Source organism: Thunnus albacares, chromosome 20, assembly GCF_914725855.1.
Source record: "Thunnus albacares chromosome 20, fThuAlb1.1, whole genome shotgun sequence".
Lineage (NCBI taxonomy): Eukaryota > Metazoa > Chordata > Actinopteri > Scombriformes > Scombridae > Thunnus > Thunnus albacares.
This window is the reverse complement of record NC_058125.1, coordinates 23,361,065-23,385,971: the sequence shown is the minus strand read 5'-3', so window position 1 is coordinate 23,385,971 and position 24,907 is coordinate 23,361,065. Positions and strand designations below refer to the sequence as shown.

Genomic DNA, 24,907 nt, shown 5'->3' with positions numbered 1-24,907 from the left:
GTGAAAATTCTTTTTTTACATTCCTGATTTTTCCTGATTTTATCCATTTACCAATATTTATACTGTTCCTTATCTTCTTTTAATTGATATTAAAGTTGAGTTAACTGTATTAATGTATGTTGTCGTGTTTTGTTATTAAATGTGTTGTAGATCATTGTATGCTTGCAGGACAGAAAGACAGTTGAACTATTTATTGTATTACTTTGTGTGTGTTCTGTTCAGTTGTGTCCCTGTGATCTATGACAGTGGCCATGGTTGCAATAATTATCTTTTTTAATTAACATTATCTCAAGATCACAAATTATGTTTTCATTATCATCTCATAACAGGAAAAGACCACAGGACAGTGGGTTAGTTGAGTCTGCATTACATTACATTACATACATTTGGCACCTTTGTCCAAAACAATTTACATTTTGTAGTAATTTGGGGTTCAGTGTGTAGTTCAAGGGCACTGCAGCATGTATCCAGGAGGGGAGAGGAACTGTAATCTCAGCTGCAATGGCCGACCTGCTCTACAGCTACAGCTGCCTTTTGTTATGCTGAAAATGAGATATTCAACCTGGCCTCACGAGAAAATTACTTGTTATCTTCTATATCTATATCTATAGTAGAGATATCAGGAAAATTATTGCACAGTCTCAAGATCTCAAGGCATTAACAAGAATAACTGAGTGGTCTTTTTTTACTTGTTATTTAGCACTGGATAGATAACATGATAACCTATGAGGACACAATGCCACAGTGGGTCCTGTCTTTAAAGGATGAAACAGTTAAATGAAACCTGCTCACACCTACAGTTTGTGATAATTAAATAAAAAAGACCCAAGGAAGAGCAAGTCCAAATACAAGTTATACTGTCAAAAACACAGTGGATCTACACTGTTCTTAAAAGTGTTTTGATTATTAGTCCAGGATGAAATCAAGTGTAAATTAGAATATATTTGACATATTTTTTATTGTAAATTTCTTTTTCTTTTTTATATTATTCACGATTACTTATTTTGTGTATATTTTGACTGTTAAGGCTAGTAGGTTTACACACACAAGGAATTTCCTAGTACTGTATGTGTGAAAGTACTTGACAATAAACCCGTTTTTGATTTTCATTATCGATTGTCTGTAAAATGTTTGTAAAAACTATGAAAAATTCACTCATTTATCACATAACATTCACCAGTCCATGATGATGTATTTTAAATGTCTTAATGTCTGAGACCACAAAATCATCTCTTAACTATAATGTATGGCTAAGAAAAGGAGCAACTCATCACATTTTCTTAGAAAAGAGAGAAATTATTCATTATCATCATAGTTATCCCTTCTGAATCATCTGTGATAACTTTCAAGTTAGATTTGAGTAGCTGGGGAAAATATCTTCAGAACTAACTGATAAAGCAAGTATTCAGAGTCTAGAGTTTAACAGTAAGCGGTTGGATAAACCAGATTAATTGGCCACATAAGAGTAGCTCTCGGGAGAAAAACTCAACCCTTCTGCCTGTCTGTTGTTTTTTTTTTTTTTTCATCTTCGATCGATTACAGATCTGCAAAGAGCAAAGGTCACGAGTAGAGAAGCACACGCTGTTCTCCTGCCACATTTTCCAACCTCTAAGCTCCCTGAAAGAGGCAGAACATCACAGAAAACCTTTTATATTCTGTGCTCTCAGAAAGTCTTCCTCTCCTCCTCTGCATCTGTTACACTCTATTTAATCATCTACTACAGTAATAATGTTATGAAAATAAAAGTGTTTTTTTCTTCACTGCTGCAGTTCTTGTGGTTGTCGTTCGTTATGTATAATGGCGTGTGTGTGCTCAACTGCATCTGTTGCCTTTATTAGAAGAAAGAAGTACATTTATGCTCCTTTCAACAAACAGTAACATCTGGCAGCTTTAGACATTTTCAATGCAAATTAACTCTAAAACTGGAAATTGCAACAGATGGCCATTTAAAACACAAACAGGAGAATAACACAGAAACTGCAGCAAGTCATATAATAGACCAAAATATATTTGCAACATTTATCCCACCATTCAAATTTTCAACAAATTTAAAAAAGTATAGTATTATTATTAGTAGTAAAAGTAAGTCCACTGCTGGGATTTTGAGAAGACAGTAAGAAGATAAAATTGAGATTTAATGAGATTCTTTTTTAATTACGAATTTGTAATATCATATAAAAAATAAGTGAAATTAAAATAAAATTAAATTAAAATAAAGAAAAAAGTTATACATTATGGGAAACAATTGTGATTTTACAAGCAAGATTTAACACTTTAAGAAAAATATGAAATTTTGAAGAGAAAAGTTGTGATTTTACAAGAAAAATAACATGAGGAAAAAGTCTTCATTTTACAAATTAAGATATAATTTATGTTTGAGGATTGAGAATTTACAAGAAAATTTTAATATTTGATAATACTTCTCAAAATAAATATGAAAAAGTTATAATTTTATTGGAAACTATTTTTAATTTTTCATGCAGTTTTAATATTTTGAGAAAACATTGTTTTATTAGTAAACTTATAACATTTGAATAAAAATATGTAATTTTCATGAGAAAAGTTGTAATGTTTTTCAGGATAAAATCATAATTTTATGAGAAAAATGTAAATATATGGCAGCATATTGCATTTTCTCAGTTTCTTGATATAACAAGAAACTTCTTGTTGAAATGAGATACTTTTCATGTTATCATAAGGTATCTTTCATGTTTTTCTGAGATATTTTTCTTATTATTACTAGAATAATTACCAAATTATTCAGTTTTTACGAGAAACTTGTCTTGTAATAACATATCATTTTCTTGTTATATTACAATACTTCATAAAATGAACTTCTTAGTTCTTCTTGAACTCATTAAAACAAACCTTTCTCATTATAACGTGATAGGTTGGTCAGTCAAAACAAGAAAAGGACACTCAGTGCCTTAACAGACAATATTGGCACCTAAAAAAGCTAAAAATGAAAAAGTGAAAATTGCAATGTTCTTGTGAACAGATCAGGGCGGCAGTGTGATGCTGTCAGGAGATGAACTGAGACCTTTATACTCTGCAAAAACACACTTTAGCAAGAATGGTATAAAATGCTTTATTTGTTGAAATGCAGAAGCAAAGTAGAAGTTACTCATTCGTACACTTCAGTATTAAAAATAATTTAAATATATTACAAATCTTGAATGTAATTGTTGAGACCTACTAAAAGACAGAAAGAAAGACAGAGGCAATTATTTAAACGATAACCAATTAAAAAATCATGTCTGCAGCTTTTTTTAAGAGAACTATCAAAATGATTTATGTGTTCTGTCTGTCAGAGTTTCTTTTAATGCCTTTGAAGAGTCACTTTTAGCAGAGACCCTGATGTCTGAGCAACATTAAATGAAGAGCTCTTGTCTCATATTAGCTGAATGGCTCACTCTTCCATGTAATCGTTTTAATTAGCTCATGACATCCAGTGTCATTAGCATCAAGTACAGCTAATATTCACTCTCTTTAACATTTTTCTTATTCAAATCATAGAACATCTCTGAAATCATCCAGGTTTTCTATTCAGAAAGGTCTTAGTGTTATAAAATAGTGTGTGTGTGTGTTGTTTAAATATAGTGTAATCTATGAAATGATGTTAAGTGTGACAGATGTGAACAGGACGTGTTTGTGCTGTTGATTTCTCTCTCTGGGAAACATGCAACTTCACCTCTGCATCCTTAAACATGCAGTAGAGGATAAGATTGTGACCACAGTGAGTTATAAATCTGATCTCTTGTGCTTTCGTAGCTGTAGTGTTTTTCACAGGGAGATGTCTGAGGAGACGTGGAGCTGTTGTCCTGGTTTCCACTTGGCGCTGCGCCGGCCGCTGTCTGCCCGTCTGTAGGGCTGATTCCTCAAGTCTGAGGAGAAGGAACAAACAGGAACATGATCAGAGACATGACTGGTGAGCATTTGATAAAATTCACTTCATTTGAACAGCAGATCAAAAGCTTTGGAGTTACAATACCTAATCTTTGTCTCTGGTACTTAATTATTCAAAAAAGTCAAAGTTTAAATGCCTTTGGTGTGTAGAAGCAGTCACTGTAAGAGTCATGATAGACATTTTTATTTAAAAGGACCTAAATTGATGCAACAGAACCAGATATATACTTTTTTTTTACTATCACATGCATTCTTCCTCGTTAAAACCTGGTGCCTACGTTACCCACAATGCAACTCTACAGCTCACAGTTCGGTTGGAGATTCTGGTGTGTTACCGGATGCTAGTAGCGGCTAACGTAGCCTGGAGCTGCTACATGACAAAAAATATTTTGCTCAGTTTCTTGTTTTAACACGATCCTTTTCTCGTTATTACTAGATACTAAATTATTCTGTTTTTACAAAAAACTTTTCTTGTAATAACTAATGAGACAAAGTGATGCGGCAAAATATTCTTATTATTTGACAAAATTAAATGATTGTCTCTTTGGGTACTGACTGGATCATTTTCCTTTTTTTTAGAGCTGCAGCTAATGATCATTTTCATTACCAATTACTCTGCCGATTACTTCCTTGATTAATCGATTAATCATTTTGTCTATAAGATGTCAGAAAATAGTGAAAAATGCGTGTTGTAATTTCTTAGCGCTCATGGTGACGTCTTCAAACGTCTTGTTTTATCTGATCAACAGTTCAAACCTCAGATATTTAGTTTACTATCATATATGACAGAAAAATTTTACATCCTCATATTTGAGAAGCTGCAACCAACAAATATTCTGGTAAAGAAAATAACTAAAATGATTATTCAGTTAACAAAATGCTGATCATTTTTCTGCTGATTGACAAATTGATTAATCGACTAATCGGAAGTTTCTTGATTTAACAACAATATAGTAGCGAAAAAGTTTGTTTTAATGACACATATGCAGCATACGCAGTAGTACTCCTTCCCTCAGTGGAGTTCTCCTTTAAAGCCTCAACACAGTGTGATAATAATCTTGCACATTCTTTTTATGTCACGATGTGCAAGACGTGTCAAATAAAACTTGACTTAAAAATTGTCAGACTGTACAATATCAGTTTTGAGGCTCGTTAAATTGTCATCCAGTGCAGCCATGTGGCTCACTGACGAGGTTTGCAGCACAGAGGAATAAGATATATCAGACTCTGGATACATACATGATACTTCTGGTTTGGCTCTCTTGACAATATGAAACATATAGAAAATCACCAGACTGATCCTTTAACCGCAGTGGTGACAGATCAGAAAACGTTCACAGTATTTTTACAGTTTAGTTTTGTGGACTTCAGTGATGACAAATCACATTTTCTGCTTTTAAAGTGGATAAAAGCAGCTGACAGTTGAAAGAGTCCAAAATCTGTGAAGAAAACTCAGCGTTGGAAGGTTTAAACACTGTAAACAGCCCCCACCAAATATTCTTTCAAGGGCAGACAATGTCCTGTTTTAAGTTTTAAATTTAAATGTATATTTCAGGGTAAAAACACAATATTTGTGCATCTCTTTGTTATCTAGAGACATGCTGTTTTAACTTCATGCTGTGGTAAAACATTCTGATGATAAAAATACTGCCAACCATTCCCATTATCATCATTACTGTGATTATCGCTGTTTTCAGAGCAGACTGTGAACACAGAGCAGTGTGTTTATCAGCAATTTGATTTTGATAACCACAAGACAAAAACCTTTTTTAACCAGTCAGACAGAGACACAGCAAGACCAGAGAACCAGTCTGGTTCACTTCAGTTTCTGTGACCGTGATTTGATACACTAACAAGCAACACGTTGCACAACAGCAGGATGTTTGTGTACTGTCGCAACTATTAAAACCAAAAACAAATCAGAATATGCAAAGAATCTATAGGAAGAGACACTGAGCTGCATTTAAGATCATTTCCAGTCAACTGTCTTAAACTTTAAGCTGCTTTTGTTTGTGGTGTTTTTAGTGTTTTAGCTTAGTTTTACTTTTAGTTTTAAGTAGTTAAGATTTCAGGATTTTAGGTAGAATTTGCAGGATACAGCGATAAACACCGTTCAGTTTGTTCGGTTTGATTAAAACCAAGGCGATCATGATGTGAAGTAATTTTACTATATGGTAGTATTTCAGAAAGGTTTGATAATACCATTAATTAACCAATAATTACTGTGATATTTTGGGCCACAATAATCCCAGAATGAAAACATAACACCAGTACATCCTAGTGTTATATACAACAGTAAATTAATTTTACTATAATAAAATATTTCCAGTAATGTTGTTTTTGAAGTGATTAAAAGGTGGCATCCAGTCATTTCTGGGTAAATTTAAATGCCTGCAGCAGACAAAAACAACACTGCACTACATTCAACATTAGTAATCATATCTTATGTTTCTCATAACACTTCCTCTAACCAGAGCGGATCATATTTTGTGCATAAATCACTTGATAATACTGTGAAAGTCTCATCCTGTAATATCACATTAACACGGCCAGTGAGTCTTATTAATAACCTCTATAATTAAAGCAGCACTGATGTGAGATGTCCCATAAAAGATGAAGCGTATGTTATAGGAGCACTGAGAGGAGAAGAAGAGCTCTGTTCCTGCTTAGAAAACACAACATTAGCACAGCCAGCAGAGCGGAAGAGAGACACAGACCCACAGAGCACCGGGGGATCTAAGAAGGACTGTCGTCACTGAAGACGGAGTCGCAGAGGAGACGAGAGGAGCGCTTGCCAGAGCGAGCCGTGAAGGGCACGGACTTTAGAGCTGAAGACACCAGAGAGACAGAGGAGAGGAAGAGAGGAGGGACAAACAAGTGAAAAAGAGAGAGCAAGGACAAATAAAAGTGAGATAAGCCTCAAAGAAACTGTCATATTGAGAACAAACAGCTGAAAGAGTGAACCGGATGAAAGGTTTAGTAATGCAGACGTATAAAATTAACTGCAGATTGAATATGAAAGAGTGAAAAGACTGAGTCAGGAAGATTAAGGTGCAACACAGGTAATAAATATACTCATGTGGTTTGCAGCCAGGATGTTTAGCCTGGAAGGTTTTGAAAAGTATTGAATTTGGAGAAATTCAATACAGTTCCTTTCATTTTCTCCTTAAAGGAATAGTTCAACATTTTCCAAAATGCTGAACTATTCCTTTAATCCAGAGGAAAAAAAAAAAATATGCAAACTGTTTTATTTAATAGTTATCTCTGACTTATCTCTCTTGAACTGACTCCAACCATCAAGCTTTGACTATTAAAGCTGCAGTTAATGATACATTCAGTGTTCGTGTACCTGTGATGATGTCCTCGATCGCCCCGTCCTTCCCCTCTCTCACCAGAGGAGACACCTGCCTCTTCTTCAGCTCCGCTATCAGGTCCACCTGTTGCACTTTGGACGTCACAGGAGCCTGAAACATGGAATGTAGGTTAAACTTCGATCAATAAAATAGATGAAACTTTATTTGTCAAACATTCATGTTCCTCAGAGGATGAATCCTGCTGAGTTTGATGGTCGTCAGACTTTTCCTCTAGCGCCACCAGCAGGTTGACATTTGTGATTCAGAGTGAATCTGCAGCGTGTACCAAATCCAAACTAACTGTATACAGAATGTACTATATACTAATTATCTTAGTACAATGTTTTTGCAGTTAGTTACAGTTAGCATACTTATCTGTTTTATGCTAAGAGGAAATGATACAAACATGCTGATTCATGTCAATCAAACTGTGACTTTGGGATGTTTCTGCCAAATAAAACTTCACAAACAAACAGCAAATGTTTTTTTATGATTTGATAGTATTTTGTGTTCAAAAAGCTGTTTTATCACTATGCAAACTTAGTTAGAGCAGCACATCCATTTTCTTTGTGCAGCTATCGTAGGGGAAGTCTCCATTCTCCATCACGCTCATAAATATGTTTTTATGGTCTTATTTTTAACTCTTATTCCTGTGAAGCACTTTGTGAATTTCATTTCTGTGAAAGGTGCTATACTAAATACACTTATTATTATTATTAAATCAAGTGCCTTTTAGTCTGCATACTGACTTTTTTGAAAATATTTCTCCAGTGTCGACACACTACAAACTCAAAGTCTGCTTAGAGTTAGTGTGTAGTTTGTAATATTAAGACTTTAGTCTTGTTGCAGTTTTGTCCATCATTCCTATCAATAATAAAAACATCGTACTCTTCATCTTAATTGCTGAGATGTGGGGACATGATGACATTAACAGAAGATCATCACCTAATTGTAATGTAGTTATTTAACATAGTTGTGCATCATTAGATTTTGGTGGTTTAGATAATTTGCATAAACTGCACAGATTTCACCAATCAACTTGACGAGCACAAAGTTATCAAAACTGATATAATGATGGTCGAAACACAAAATTAAGATGTGTAATAAATCTGAATTATCCTTTGATGTAGTGGGTGGGTGGGAGGCACCCACTCAGAGAACGACATGTTCACTTTTCCTGCTCAGGTTGCGTCAGTGTGAATTATATTCTGGCTGTTTATATTATATTAAAGAGGACACTTGGAAACGACCTTGTTCCCCATGAGATCAGACTTGTTTGGAGTCGATGGAGCGTCACAGCTCAGCAGGTGTGTCCTCCTCTGCCTGTTCTCCTGCTCAGCTTGCTGTCACAGAACAAAAACAAGTATTTTAACAGTATTTACTGTACTAAGTGATATTTCTGGGTATCATGAGAGTCCCATTTATATCTGAAGGTCAAATAACGTCAGCTCACTGCAGCAGACTGATGGGGCTGCTTCACTGATAATGAAAAAAACAGATATCTGCACTGTCAGTTCATTCATTGGAGGAACTGATAGAAGTAATGTTTTATCTGACCTTGTACGCTTTGATGAATCTGACGAAAACGGGGAAGAACACGGAGGGTGGGGTGATTTTAGGGTTCTCGCCAAAGTACTCCACAGCTGAGTCGTACACGTCCTGTAAAACAGACAGAAAACAAGCATCAGCTCATGACTCAAATACTTCTGTGGATACTATAAACATATACGGCGATCAGGGTTTTAGCAAGTTTAATTTAAGACCGTTTTAAGACCACGTAGACCACAATGAAATACATTTATACAATCACAGTAGCTAAAAACAATAAGGACAGTAAGGCCTACAATTATTTATTAAATGGATGAATTTACTGTAATTTATATCACATTTTTGTCATTTTCCAGCTTTTTATAACAAAACTCCCTAGAAATATAATTAATCAATTAATGAGACACGGACTTGGATAAGTTGCAGAAAATGTTTGGACGGATTAACCAATTAAAAATGGTTAACCCATCCTGGTTCCCAACATTACCAGTGATTTGTGTTAAGTCCACTAATTTCAGTCCAATGTTTCTGTTAATTGATCAGTCCTGTTACACTAATAATGGGATACAGATTCCAGTTGAGTAGTTTGTTTCACAATGTGATATGTTGTTAAAGGGCTGCTGTGATGTTTGTTCTTTTGAGAGTTTTGTGATGGTGGGCAGATCGTCAGTGCTATAATGACAACAGTTGTGCATCATTAGCTGCAATAAGCAGTGAGTCACTCGGTTCTGTCAAGTTGAGGGAGGAAGAATAAAACTGTTCTGTAGTAAATGACATTCTGTATAATTTGATGCACTCGTGGCTGTACGTGTGTGACCAGAGGAAACTGGGGTTGTCAGCAGTAACAGAGAAATTCTACATTAATGTTGTTTTATATATTTTGAAAGTTTTGCATCGGTCCAGTTCACCCTGCGGTAACCTGAGTAGATGGTACGTTCCAGTTAGGTGATGCTGGGAAGGTAAAAGGTCAGTCACTGGTCAACTTTAATGAGTAGGGAAGACAACAGGCTGGTTGTGAGGCTGCGGATTTTATTTGTTTGCTTCAGATTAAGTTATTTTTGTTGAATTTCCTCTTGGTTCTTTTTTTTGCATTTGTCCTTAATATGTTTGGCAATAAATATCCCCTTTTGTTTTGCACATACTCCTCCCTGTTGACCTGCTTCTTTAACGTCCCTTTTAAAGTTTCCAGTGCTGAATAACATCATCTGCCCTTAATATCAGACACCTGCCCATTACCAGACGATGAGCTTCCTAGTTACTGTAGCTAGCAACAGTTTTTGCTGACTGAAACCCCACAAAAAAAGGATTAAACAGCCTCCTGCAGCACAATCAAATCAATCACTGTTGAAACTACCCAGCTGTAACCACGTACAGAAACATTTTATAACCAGAGTGAACCAAAGTAGCCAGACAGCTAAACAATGAGCTGAAACTCACTATAAAGCTCCGTAAAGCCGAGGGGAGCTGCAGAGTCGCTGATAATTCTCAGTAGGTTCATCACTACGAGCTCATACGTTGTTATTATAAAAAATATTGACTCCAGACACTTTAAGGTTTATTTTGGGGGTAATTAAAGCGGACCTGTGCAGTTTTTCCGTCTGCTATAAGAGAGTTGAGCAGCTCTGCGTTGTTGGTGAGAAAAGTCTGCAGAACAGGATTATCTTTTTCTACGGAGAACTCCCTCCTGGTCAGCTCCATGCCTCTCTCCAGACCTCGCACATCCTGCAGAATGCTGTCAAGCGAAACTGAAAGACACAAGAGACGAAGATAAAGCACAGAAAAAAAAAAGAGTTCATTCAGTTTCAAGTCAGGACTTTAAATTTTACATTCCTATCATTGGTGATAGTATGGTAATTAGATTATATGGTATTAGTGCTGATTTAGGGGTCAAACTGTGGTGTCAGGGTGAATGGAAAGATAAAATTATGAATCAAGGGATCATAGAGTAGAACAACAGTCGTACTGTCATTACTTCCTATTAAAAGATGACATTTAACACACTCAAATCTGCTAAAGTGTCTTACCGCCTTTAATTTTGTACTTTACAAACCACTGATCCATTCATATCAACACAAAAGTATATTAAAAGTAAAAGAAGCTGTTAAACCCTCTTAAGGGAAGAAATATTTGTATTGTCACTGTTCTTGAAAAACCAATTAATCAGATCAAATTAGGAGACATATTTTAAAAACATCCTCTAATCTGGGCCCTGCAGTGTGTGAACGGTGTAATCAGCTTCTTGTACTATTAAGACAAGAGCTAGTTTTATGTTGTCACAATAATATTTAAGCTGAAACGTTCCTACAGTCGTCACTACATGACAGAAAATATGTCACAGAACTATGACCAGATAGAGGTGAAAACCTCCTGCAAATGTGGGTAAAACAACGAATAATCAAATCTATTTTTTTAGGTTAAATTTATGTGTAATATGTTGATGTTACAGAGTGTATATACTATGATTACCAGCAACATGTTGTGCTTTTGGTATTTTGGAAGAGATTCATGAATCGTAGTTCTTTGAAGTACTCAAGAAAATTCCTCATGTGGTCCATATTGCCATTAAAGGATGAGGCTGAGACTCTTTCATTGTCAACACATCTCAAGAAACCAACAATAAATTGATCTGCTAACAAGTATTGTGTGTGTGTGTGTGAATCCAAAGACTGATATATCTTTGTTCTCTGTGCGGTAGAGCTCCATTATTGTCCAAAAACTGTTAAAAACACGTCAATGAGCCGCACCGCTGCACTGGCTGACATGTTCCTTCATCATCATGAACACACACACACGCACTGTAGTTTACTTTGACTCAATCACACACACACACAGACACACACACACACACAAACACAGAAATACCAGAAATACTCACCAGAGCATCAGATGCAGATTCATCCACCACTGAAAATAGTGCTGAACAAATGCAGTATTTCCTCCTGTTCTAACTACTACAGCGACCAGCTGTTTTAGTGAAATACTGACTAAAAAAACAAGAGACTATATATCTGTGAGCTTAAACATCTTAAAAACATCTTACAGCTTTAAACCAGTGGAGCCACTGACAGAGTAGAGAAGTCAGAAAGTACTGAGAGATTAAGTAACAAATTGTCGGTTTTGGTCTTTTCATGATGTTTGTTAATAATAATAACAAATGGAAAATTGACAGACTTATCATTTATCTCCTTGTAAGAGTTTTGGTGACATGGAAGAGGATGCTAATGCAGACACAGACAGAGCAGGTAGAATTAAAGGGATTTAAATCACTGATCGACACACAGCTGAAAGTCTGAACAGAATAACAAACCCAACAGAACAAAGACAGGAAGAAGATGTGAATGACAACGGTGAGAAACTCTCTGAAGGCGACTGAGAGACAGATGGAAAACGACAAGTTCAGGAACTTGAAGGAAGAAGAAAGTCTGAGGCTGAAGAAGGAGACGATGTTATCATGACAACCCTCCTGCTATAAACTACTGCTGCTACAACGCTGATCACCACTTCAGTTCTGTAATCTTATGCACTTTTCTCCTACTTGTATTTTATATATTTGAAAAAAAATCAGTCTAGCGCTCTTTCTCATCGCACTTGTACTCGGTCAGCTACTTGAGAGTTTGCACCACGGTCCTTTCAGAGTCACTCTCCTCTAACGCTTGATTGTCTGCCAAATGACAAATACTGTTAAATGTAGTGACAGCGTGCATACCGAGCGCCGCCTTATCCAGGAAGTGAAGTTCTGTGTGGAAGCTCTGGACTTCTGGGTATTTCTCCTGGATGATGTTGACGATGAAGTGGAGCAACGTCTGCTTGCGGTCTGTAGATTTAGTGTCTAACAGCTTGGAGAACGAAAAAGAAAGAGTCAAAAATGAGACTTTTGTGTTCATATTTTGGTTGTAATTTCATAAAGGAAATACTGATCGATCGTAGGATTTTAAATTTGTTTCGCTCACCAAATCTAAACTCTGCAGGCGGAAGCCGTACGCTGCCCCTCGCTTGCTGCTGTTCATGTAGTTTCCAAACGCTAAGATGATCTTTACACCAGAAACAGAGACAAAAAACTATATTGTGTCAAATGTGCAACAGTCAAATCATTTGTAACAAGGCAACAATTACAAGATGATGTGATGCAACAAGCACACGTGGATTCATAAAATGTCAAAACTAGTTGGAACAGTTGGAAGTGGTGAAACTGTAGAAAGCACAGAAACACTCGTTGAAAAAAAATGCTCCTTTCCTTTAAAAGAAACAACTCAAGTCTGTTAAAATATTCCAACAAGTATTTAGAAAGGAAGGACATTTTCAAAAATGTATATTCCTTAAATTACAATATAATGAGCAATAAAACATAAAATTTGATGTATTATATTGTATAATATTGATGATATAGCTGCCTGTTTTTATAGCTTTAGTTTTTAAATAATGTGCCTGACTGTAACTGTGAAGACAGAAATCTTTGACTTTTGGTCAAATCTTCCTCTACTAAAAGTTCTACACTATAGTCATCTTTTATCACACAATATGTTTGTGATTTAGCTTTTGTAAACATCTTCAGACTGTGTTTCCTTATATATGAGGAAAAATTGACTATTACTTAAATAATTTGAACTGAACAAATCTGATTCTTTCATGTTTATCACTGCAGAATCAAATTGATAAAATAATATTTACTTTTAAAGAAATAAGACTGAAAAGACTGAAAACAACTTGAAACTGACATCTTAACTATAAAGTACATTTTCTCCTTTCAGGTTCCTGCTAAAAGGTTTATTCAACCTCAAGCAGATGCAATTAGTATCCAACTGTGCAATTTTATTCCACAATTAACTCTGCATCCAGCACAGCGCCGAGACACAAAAACACAATATAAAATCAAGAGAACGCAAAGACGAGAAAAAGTACCACAGCAGTCGTTAATGTTGACCATTATTCAGTCATTTCTCCGTGTGCTATTTTTATGACAATGAAAAAGCACTTACCTCAAGGATTTTCTTCAGCTTGCTGGAGGATTTGATTGACATTGAGGCGGCGATGATTGCATCGAGTTGCTGCCAGAAACATTGTTGGAATTATTATTTGTTTCCATATCCGAGCTGTAGAGGACTACATGGTAATAACATCCTGCCACAATTAATTTGCACATACTTATTTTTAAATCTGTTTTAAAGAACTGTTTGACACTTTTGGGAAACACGCTTATTCGCTTTCTTGCAGTGATGAGACAGAACTCTCATGTCTGTACGATAAATATGAAGCTACAACCAGCTGCCAATTAGCTTAGCTTAGCATAAAGACTGGAAACAAGGGGAAACAGCATTTTGGCGCTGGCGTCATACAGACGTGAGAGCGGTGTCAGTCTTCACATCTAACTCTTGACAAGTAAGTGTATTTTGCAAAGTTTGAAGTATGAAACTGCAGTAATTATTGTCAAAACAGATGCAGTTTTACAAAAAGACGCATCAGAATTTGCTTGAGAATCGTCACATTTTTAACCCATAAGAACCCACAGTGACACAGGTGTCACCAACCCTTTCAGTGTTCTGGAAAATACCTTATAACAGCTTTATCCTTGATTTTAACTCATGAAGTCCCTCAGTGACGTCTACTGAACATCCCGGTCATGTGACAATGTGTGAATCTGTGTACCCATGACATCACTTCCAAAATGGCGGCGGTGTATCTGGTCAGCAAATGTGACAGAACTAGCTAATTTTAAAAAGCTTGTTTTTTTGTTACTAAAGGTAGATTTCAACCCATTTAACAATTCTGATGCTTTAATAAGACGTTCCTGTATTACATTAAACCTGTTCTGACCACATTTCTTCAACAAATTGATAGAAAAAAAGTTATGACATATATGTTACATTACAGATCTTTGACACTGAAGGTAGAATTTTTAAAAAAAAGTTCAGAAATGTGTTCCTTGTGGTCTGTTGGTCTGTTTTATATTCCCCATAATTTTCCTTTAAGGAGAACTGGGTTCTTATGGGTTAAGTTTTCTTCAGTATCAAAGTAATCCAGTGATAGTTGTCTGTACATCAATGGCTGCATTGCAAACAGGAGCTGCTAATAGCTAATTCTTCATACTTTTAATGGTGCCAATTTGCTAAAATGTAAACAAATATAAGCAAGTTGTAGCCCACAGCTAACTCACTGAATCCATACACTTCCGTTTACATCATACAAAACATTATGGAGGCTGTATTTCCAAAACTGAGAGCCTGATTATCCCCCAAAACGAAGTAATTCTTCAATATTTTTATGACATTACTGATCAGAATCTTATATTTCTGAACCCTGTTACTCTCCTCCATCTGCTCATATACAGATATTATACTGTGTTGAAAGCCAGAGCACATACAAGCCCACAGTGTCAGACTTGCTGTGAACTAGCAGACAGGGTGCTTCCTGACTTATTGCGGTCTCGTCTGTGAAATACAGTTCAGGTTATATAAAGCCAAAGATCCCTCCCTTGTGAACTCACAGGCTGTATTAGCTGGACACTGTCGGGGAAATTGCCCATGAAGGTGAGAGTGCTGATACGCTGGGAAAGCCGCGGGATCTTGCTGAAGCGCACCATGAAGCGGTCCTCCTCGCTGAGCTCGTCCAGGGGCCTGCCCTCACATTCATAGTTGTGGATGAGCTTCATTTCATACTCTGTGGGGATGAAACGCTCCAGGAGCTCGAGGAAGTCCAGGCTCAGAGCTTTCTGGTCGTACCTGTGGGGGATGGCAAAGAGTTCAACTCAAAGTTTGTCACTTTTATAATGTAATATAATCCATTCCAGTCATTTTATTTAGATGATGACAGACTACAGGTTTGATACATACGTCTCAATGGTGCGGCAAATATCAGATGCAGCCATTCCTTCTTTGCGCAGGGTGATAGCCAGGTTTTTGGCCCTGTTGGGCTCCATTAGGGACACTTTACTGGGGATCTTGTGGGCCAGTTTCATCTTGAGGGTACCTATTTCTACAGGGGGGGACTGAGCCTTCGTCTTGAACTTCTCCTCAAATGCAGCCATGTTTAGTTCCTGATAAAAAATGACAAATGAAGAAATGAAGATAAATATGGAACTGAAACTCCTGGATGTCTTTTTTTTTTTGGTGGTAAAATGAGAGATTTCCACACTAATTAGGGAAATGATCCTTTCAGACAAACAAACTCTGGATAAACAAAGTGCTAAGTGAAATAAAGGATCTGTTATTTCCTTTCAAACTACTTTTGAACCACCGCTGTCTTCCACCGAACAACATACTTATAATTCTCCTGCATGACAGAGATTAATTATCTGTGTTTTATGATGTATTACAAAAAGGATCTGAAGAAAACTCTCTTTCATATGATGAGACTGTCACGGTATCAGTGGTTGCTGAGGATTTACATCACACCTGTTTAATTACTCTATTTTAATCCTAATATTCCTGATAACTGTGTTAAATATAACAAAGAAATTAGAATCAGAGGCTTCAAATATTTTCAAAAGACTTTCTCAAATAGATTTTTTCAAATAAACAAATAGATGTTCCTTTAGATGTTTATTACATACAGTATATTCTGCAAACTGCACAGATAATCTTCCAGTAAATTAAAGTAAATGTAAATTTACTGATTTTTGATTGCTGCAGGCCGATATGGAACAATTTTCAAAGACCTAATTCTAGTCAATAGATTAAAGAAATGTCTCTTGAAAAAATAACAGTTGAGGATTTCTAGAAGATACAAGCTCTTTTTAAAATTTCATGACAAACCTGATTATATATATACTTATGATCAAATAACTGCTGAAGCTGTTGCTTTTATTACAAAGTTGTTACTAACGCAGCAGAGGAACATGGTTTTCTTTTTTGCTGTGAACATATTGTATTATTGGGGAATAAGGGAAGGTTTTTCTGTTGAACATAGTGTTGAAAAAACAAACACATAAATACATTAGGAGACAAAACTGATCTAGAAGAAGAGATTCATGTCCAGTGGACTCTCTGATGACAGGTTCACTATATGTTACTGAAACAGAGACATCTAGAGGCCTTGACAGAAACTAACAGCTGCTGTAGACGGTGAACAGCACAAAGAACATAAAACTGGTCAAACCTCCAACACGTGTTCGTCGTCTAGCTCGTTGAAGACGGTTCCTGCCACCTGGTTGGATTTGAGAGCCTGCCAGTTGAGCAGCGGCATCCGGTACTTGGTCTGAATAGGCTTCTTTTTTTTACAACCTAGAAGAAAGAATGAAAAAAAAACCCAACATTTTCCTTTCCTGAGATGGATTTCCTTCTATTGAATGTGACTCATTATGACTGCAAAATATCAAGAGAAGTTCTTGCTTTTTGCAAGAAGCAGAAGTACTTTTAGTAGCACAGTAATATCAGTACAGTGGAGTAGCTCAGCTAATATGAAAAAATTGAAATTTCATGATTTGATTAAAAAAAACACAACATATTTGAAGTTGCTGTGATTCTAATCTTTATATTTATGGTCACAGTAACCAGTAAACTACCAGCTGAGAGTTTCCTACTGACGTGAGTTAGAACAAGAGCAGTAAAGTGAAAATTTATATACATGAAAGTGATGAGTAAATGGTTGAAAGTTGTGGTGCAAACCTGAACCTACTGAAAAAAAAACCCATCCTACCCACAAAACATTCACAAACATTGTTTATTTTTCAGACTTTTTTCTAATCTTTGCTTTTTGCTTGTGAATAGTATATGTTTAGTTTCATTACATAATGTGTTTTTTCTTATTTTCTGTCACCTATAAACGGTTATAATGTTGGATGTTTACGTAGTAAAAGTATGAAAATGTCGCCTTCAAGTCAAAACCCAGGGCTTCAGCCTGCTTTTAACACTTCGTTTTGCAAAGTTGCCTCTATTTCCCATCAACCAGCACCGGCATGCCTGATGTGCACATTCCCAGTTCTGTCACAGCAGCACCAGTATTCCTGCTCAGCCAGTTCTACTGGTGAACTCACCCGAGCTCCCGTCAGACACACTCCCCAAAGGCGTGGATGTCCCACCTCCAGGAGGCAGCAGGGGTGGTGGAGGGGCCGCTGGTGGTGGTGGTGGAGGAGGAGGAGGTGGAGGAGGAGGAGCTCCAGTTGTGCTTGGAGGTGGAGGTGGTGGAGGAGGAGGAGGAGGAGGAGGAGGGGGAGGAGGTGCTTGTACTGACTGCGCAGGACCCTCAGAAAGGTGAGGGAGGGACTCTGAGGCCTCACAGTCTTTACTTGTACTTTCTTCTTCTTTAGCTATCAGGGACAGAATGATAGATTTATTTTCCTGCGGTTTCTCAAATAGTTTCATTTAGTGGACATTTTTTACTCAGACAGACCTGCATTTGTATTTGCACTGCTCTCTACCAACTCCTGAGGGAAATATCTGGCTCTTTAGCTGCTAAATGCTCCACTATGTTCACCAGCTAGTCTACAGCTACAGTTTGGTGCTGAGCAGGTAGTGTACAGTGGCTTTTTAAGAGCTTATTCTCTGAAAACAGCTGCCTGCTGTCACCGAAAACAACGCTATGAACAGGAAAACAGTAAAGTCGCAGCCGGACAGATAAACAATGAGATGAAACTCACTATAAAGCTCCGTAAAGCCGAGAGGAGCTGCAGAGTCACTGATTACTCTCTGTAGGTTCATCACTACGAGCCACAACCAACACATTACACACACTGACAGCTCAAACATTGTTATTATACAAAATACCAATTATAGCCACTTTAAAGTCTGTTCCACATGTAAACAAAACCAACAGTGATGTCACAGTGCACTCACATATCCTGGAGTACATTTCTCCATTGTTGCGTTAAGGTGAGGTCAACAAAAACAAGCTGAGTTTAAATTTAACATCATCCTGAATACTTTTGGCCAGTTGATGACACTTAATTTAACTGATCATAGTTGAGAGATGCAGAATGATGCACTGATCAGGGTGCAATACAGTTTCATAATGCCATGAACATTTAGAGAATTTAATGTTAAATCCTGCTTTTTAAAAAAAAAATGTTTTCCCATTTAGATTTTTCCCACATTTATCATTCATTTCTCTAGGAAGGCTCTAAAATCAGCTTTTCATTTCACATTTAACATTTATCAATAAGAATGTAAAAACTGAAGTTTGAGACCTCTGCTGAAATTCAGATGTGTCACCAGACACCAGACTCTGACCTTTCTGTATCTCCTGCCGGACGACGGGGACCACCTGGACGTCCAGCTGTCCAGAGGGGGAGCGCTCCATCCGGACTAGACCCTGCTCCACCAGAGCCTGAACTTTGACCTCGAGCTCCTTCAGGGCCTGGGTGGCTCTGTCCTTGTCTCTCTCTCTTTCTCTCTCCCTCTCTCGTTCAAGCTCGCTCTCTCGTTCCCGCTGCTGCAGCAGGGTCACCTGGGAGCAAGATTCACGTAGACTCTCCTACAATCAGAGACAGTCAGGAAACGTCAGCATGAGACGATTCTGTACTGGAAGACTTTGTGGCTTATATACAAACATGTACTTTAAACATCAGAAGGACGTCGTTTGGTCAATTACATCGTATCATATTGTATCATATTGTGTTGTATGTGTGTGTGATTCAAACTAGATACAATAAAATAAGATAAGAAAGAACTTTATTCATCTTGAAGGAAATTTTTGTGCCCAAAATGCTCATCATACATAATAAAATAAATACATAAATATTATAAATATACCAAATACAGTAGAACCAAACACATAGTATAATCCAGGTGATATGTGAAAATTATGTTCACTTTTTCATAAAAGCATGAAACTTGGCACACTTGTACAGTTTGTGAACATTTTCAGAAATGGAGCCATTGCAAAAACACCTCGTGGTGGCCATGGCGACCAATTTACTTTCCACCATAACCGAATTATGTATATTGCATCATATCTCCTGAACCAAACATGATAACGCAGAAAAAGTGATGTCTATCCCCATGTTTTACAATGATACCATATACAACATCATAAACTGTTCAGGTTAATAGTTAATGGTGAATTCATCAATGCTGTGAGAAGGAAATCACAGTATAGGAATACCTAGGCTAGACTTTATAATATCGTGTCTGTTGCATGCATAGTGTGTAAAGTTTTAAAAGCTTGAATGTCCAATATATGACAATTTGAACATCAATATAGCAGCAAACAAGTATTTGCTATGTAAAGATATAATGGAGTGAAGGCGTCCTGAGCAGAGAATGAAGTCACACTCCCTCTGATTGTGTTGTTATTCGAGCTTCTATGTTCTTTGTTCAGATAGCCGGTCCTGCTGCACGTGCATGTTAGCGCATGTGAGTGTGCATGTTAGTGCATGTGAGTGTGCATGTCAGTGCATTTGAGTCCGTCCGTGTCCTCCCCGTGTTCAAAATGGCAGCTGGGTTACAAACTTTCTCATAGTACAGCTTTGTATTAGCTTATTGCAGATGTACGGCTGTACATTTGAGATAAGTCAGAAGAAATATAAAATATGTTTGAGGTCATTTAGAAATAGCATCTCTATTACATTGTGTATCTTCTTGAGAGCAATGATGAGATCTTTTACAAATGTAGATTGTTGCATGAATATTTAAGGCCTTGATGTTTGTTGTATTTAGTGGAGGCTTCTAAGTAAATGTATCATTAGTGTTGACTTTTTCTAAATGCTGTTAGGTTCATCCACACATAACCTGCTAAATATGTGCATTTTTTGACTGCAGGTACCTCTTGTGTACTGTAGGATCTATTTATAGGGACCTGCTTAATTTAATGTATGCAGTCTTGACAGGGTAGAGGTAAATCCGATTATTGTTACTTCAAATATTTATGTATTGTTATAGTGTTTGTGAGGCCTTGTTGTATTTATTATGAAGGGTTCTATTTATTTATTGATGCTGTTTTTTTTCCACATGACATGTAAATGTGTCCCTACAGGTTCATCTACAAATGTAACCTGCAACACTCACACCGGCCACTTTATTAGGAACACCTGTTCAATCTAATGTAAACCAACACAACAGCTCTGCCATAAATTCTACTTTATGTTTATTATTGAGGATGTAGTGGGTGTATATATTGTTAAGTGTTCCCATTTCCATTCCCATTTTGCCTCCCTCATGTGTGTTAATGGAGTGGACAAAATATTAGGAACACCATTCAGTCTAATGCACCCCAGAACATACAGATGTTTTAAAGATGAAACAACTAATCGATTAATGGAGAAAATAATCGAAAAACAACCCTTGACAAAACTGCACACAAATGGGGACCTGTGTTGTGAATGTCACAATTAAAAGCATAGAGATATAAAGTTTTAATACATAGTGAAAAAAGAAAAGAAATGCATGAAGTGATTTTGAGGTATATGATAACTGTGCATCATATCATAAGATCGGTGTAGCACCCATACTTTAGAGAATGGTGTATTTTACCTTTAGCAGCTCCACTTCTTTCGTGGTCTGAATCAGCTTCTTTTCCAACTCTGACACTTTCTCCACTGCTTCCTTCTCACTCTCCTGAAGCCTGGTGTTCAGCTGTGACACCAAAACACAAGCCTCAATGTCTTAATGAAGTACATATATATATTTCTTTAAACCTGTGTGCACAGCTGGGTAGAGCATGTCGGTCTATGCACCTGTGTGTTGTGTTCCTGCAGCTCCTCCATGTGCTCCAGCAGAGCGTTCTTGGTCTCTGCATCCTCCAGCAGAGCTCCGACATCAAACACGTTGTCAAGATAGGCTTGAATCTGCACCAGCAGCCTGTCGCTCTCTGTGAACTTCAGCTGCTACACGCAGACAGAAGAGATTTAAAAGAATCAATCAGTCGTCATCTTACAACTCATAAAAAGGTTAGAAAATCCCAAACTGAATGTTACATTTTGTCAAATTTAGATATAACAAATGTTTTCTTTCTTTTTGATTGTATACTGAGTCTAAACTGCATAATAACTGCTTTCATCTGTAGGCTATATACTCCATACACATAGCATCTATAGTTACTCTAATGTTGATGCACAAATGACTGATAAAGTTGTAAATGATAAATAACTACAAACAAATGTAAACGTCTACAATTTAAGATCTACTTTTAGAGGTCAAACTGTGGGGTCAAAGGTCATAATGTATCCTAGGACTTGCCTCGAGGTAGTCATCCAGCCCGTGACGGGTGAACTCGTACTGGAGGTGGACTCTGAAGTTCATGTTTTCCACCGAGTGGACCACGATGTTGATGAACTGCATACAGGCCACCTGACGGGCGAACAGTATAGAAACTTATTATTCATTTCTTACATGAAGCTGCTGACTGAAAGAACATCTACAAAAGGAACAAATGTCCAACTGAAGGTGTGATTATTATGGGCTGTAATTATTACATGAGTCAGATCAGGATGTGTGGGAGAGCTGAGAAGGATTTAACTGCAGGGTGCTGAATAGAACATAAAGAACCAGACGATCATTTCTACTTTTGACAGAAAAACAAACTGAATTTGTCAAAACTTGATTCTCTAACGAGCGTTTCTTCTTGCATGTGACCTGAGCAGCTTCACCTCTTCTGTAGCTGTATGTTTGTCCTGCATTTATATGATATTCATTGTTTGGATTGATCTGACAGCTCAGAAACAACAACCTTGAAATGCTGGTTTGAAATCATTAAATGTAAAGCTGTAAGTTTTCTGTGGACGTTGGTTTATTGTGATTGTTATTCTAAACTTCTTCACACAGAAACACGCTCGCTTACAGCTGTGATCTCAGTTAAAGCAAACATTAAAAATATTCAGTTGTGTGTCTCTTACTCACTGCACTCTGCCTATTTTACATAATTACACACAATCTGCTTAATGAAAAGGAAGACTGCCATTTTGTTAATGGCCCCGTCTAAGTGCTTTCTATTATGAGAGCTAATTACTCCTGTTCTTTCCTCTTTTTATTTTTTTATTTTTAAATATTTTTTACAAAGAGGCAAAATTAAAATGTTCATGCTGTGTTTTTCACATTTTTCACAGAACAATTTATTTTCAGACAAGAATTAAACACATGAACACACAATAGTCATGAAATAAATATTCATTATTTTAAATAATAGATAATAAGTTGGTCATTATATAGAATTCCTCATCTACGGCTTTATAATGTTAATTACAATATGATTTTAGTATTAGATTAAACTCCTTTCTTTAATATTATTCACATAAAATCAAATGCAGTCTTATTGGATGGTTGATTAAAGATACATCTACTAGCATCACAGCTGTATAACACTTTATTTAAACCTCCCCTTATTTAGCATTTATCTAATTATCTAAAAACACTAATGTAGTTGTAAGCAGATATAAGGATTTTCTTTAGTATTTTGAATGTATTTGTCAACTTCAGTGTTTGATAACATAATATAATAACTTATAACACATTTATAAACAGTTTTAAAACCTGCAAATGATTTGTACATGTGTATAAACAATCAATTTATCAATTTTAATATTTATACACCAGTCATGGATGCCAAGAGATGACATATACATTGATAAACACATAAAAATGTTTGTAACAAAAGAGTCTAAGCTTTAAAATGTCCTTATATTTGCTTACAACTATATTATAATGTATTATAAACCATTAAATGCCAATTAAGTGGTTATAAATGTTAAATTTGGAGTGTCGAGTTGATTTAAAAGGAGTTTTACATCAGACAGAGGGCATCCTGCAATGTCCCTTTATATGTTCAAGGCTATTTATAAAACATATGTACACTATGTGGCCAAAAGTAAGTGGACAGAAGTGTCCTAGACATAACTGTGGTCTGGTTCTATTTATTATGGTCCATGTTTATGGCCTGAGTAAATAAATAGAAATATTAATACTGCTTCATGCAAATATATTTTGGACAATAATGTGCTTTCAAATTTGTGTCAACAGTTTAGGGAACGTGAACCTGTTCACAAAGCCCCGTCTGTAAAGACATTATTCTCCCCAATGACGAAAAGCCTTCACAGATTCATGCGTGTAATGTTTAGGTGTCCACATACTTTTGGCCATGTGTAACCGGAGAGGCAATGAGGGGCATTTTCTGTGCATATGTCAGTACACTCAGTCACAGCTTTACCATGAAGTCGATGTTGCTGTCTTCATTGCGGAAATACTCCATGAGCTTCTCAAATCGACTTTTCTCTCCACAAACCTGAGAAAAAAAAAACAATAAAAGAGGTGAAAATTAACGTCAGATCACAGCAGAGTGGAACTGCAGATGATTATTCCTTCTGCTCTTTTTTTTATTGTGTTTTGTAATTAATTATTGCTGAGTTAAATCTAGGTAAAGACCTTTGAGACGAGCCTCTGATGAAGGGATAAACAGACTTTGAAATATTCCTGCAACATACAGTCTGAACACACATGGGGGCAGTGTGCTCACACACAAACTATCCATCTCAGTTTGTAGATGACTTTGTATTCCATTATATTCATTATGCGTACAGATACTGATCAATGTATAAATGTTAATCAATAAAACATTCATTCCAAACACACAGTAATGTACTACTGTCTACATAGATAGATACACTACTTTCTTAATCCTAAAGAGAAATTACAATGTTACAGCAGCAACTTAACATAAATCATTAAACACGAAAATAATGATATAGGTAAAAAAACAAATACAATTAGAGGCTAAATTATATACAATAACTAACTCAAATATACAAATAAATAAAATAAAATAGAATAGAGACTGTTCAGTTATATAAATATACTGTAATATGCTGTACATTAGTAAATCAGGTGGATATCATGAAGGCATTTATCTATTGTACCACTTTGATCTGGATTTAAGAAATTTGCATGATTGGATTTGCACATACTGTACATGTATGTTCACTTGTTAGGGTAATATACTGCATATAGTGCCTTAATTTGATATTTTTTGTCATATGCAGTACCAGTATCATTCACCTGTATGTGAAAATGTGTCCAAACTTTTGACTGGTACTGTATTTATTATTGTTATCACTTCCCCCCCCCCTCTATTTATCTGTGTTGTGTTCCTATCTACCTCTTTAGTTTCCTCTTGTGCTGCAATAAAAAATCAATCTGATCTTATCTTATTCTTCTGCACACAAAACATGCAGCGTGTCAGTT

At 36.4% G+C, this 24,907-nt stretch overlaps 1 protein-coding gene across 1 annotated transcript in view; it reads right to left on the bottom strand.

The window, feature by feature from the left end:
- Positions 1-3,069: 3,069 nt before the first annotated feature.
- Positions 3,070-24,907, bottom strand: part of fmnl1b (formin-like 1b) — a 48,924-nt gene continuing 27,086 nt past the window's right edge. Inside the window, exons 10-26 of the mRNA XM_044338129.1 lie at positions 23,877-23,951; positions 21,914-22,024; positions 21,412-21,561; positions 21,209-21,310; positions 18,968-19,211; positions 17,776-18,048; positions 16,899-17,023; positions 15,635-15,837; positions 15,289-15,523; positions 13,784-13,852; positions 12,758-12,838; positions 12,514-12,643; positions 10,389-10,552; positions 8,817-8,918; positions 8,510-8,602; positions 7,256-7,370; positions 3,070-3,884 (exon numbers count right to left, since the gene is read on the bottom strand). Of these exons, the coding sequence (XP_044194064.1) occupies positions 3,784-3,884; positions 7,256-7,370; positions 8,510-8,602; positions 8,817-8,918; positions 10,389-10,552; positions 12,514-12,643; positions 12,758-12,838; positions 13,784-13,852; positions 15,289-15,523; positions 15,635-15,837; positions 16,899-17,023; positions 17,776-18,048; positions 18,968-19,211; positions 21,209-21,310; positions 21,412-21,561; positions 21,914-22,024; positions 23,877-23,951 (2,373 nt within the window). The 3' untranslated portion in view covers positions 3,070-3,783. The remainder of the gene's footprint in view (positions 3,885-7,255; positions 7,371-8,509; positions 8,603-8,816; positions 8,919-10,388; positions 10,553-12,513; positions 12,644-12,757; positions 12,839-13,783; positions 13,853-15,288; positions 15,524-15,634; positions 15,838-16,898; positions 17,024-17,775; positions 18,049-18,967; positions 19,212-21,208; positions 21,311-21,411; positions 21,562-21,913; positions 22,025-23,876; positions 23,952-24,907) is intronic.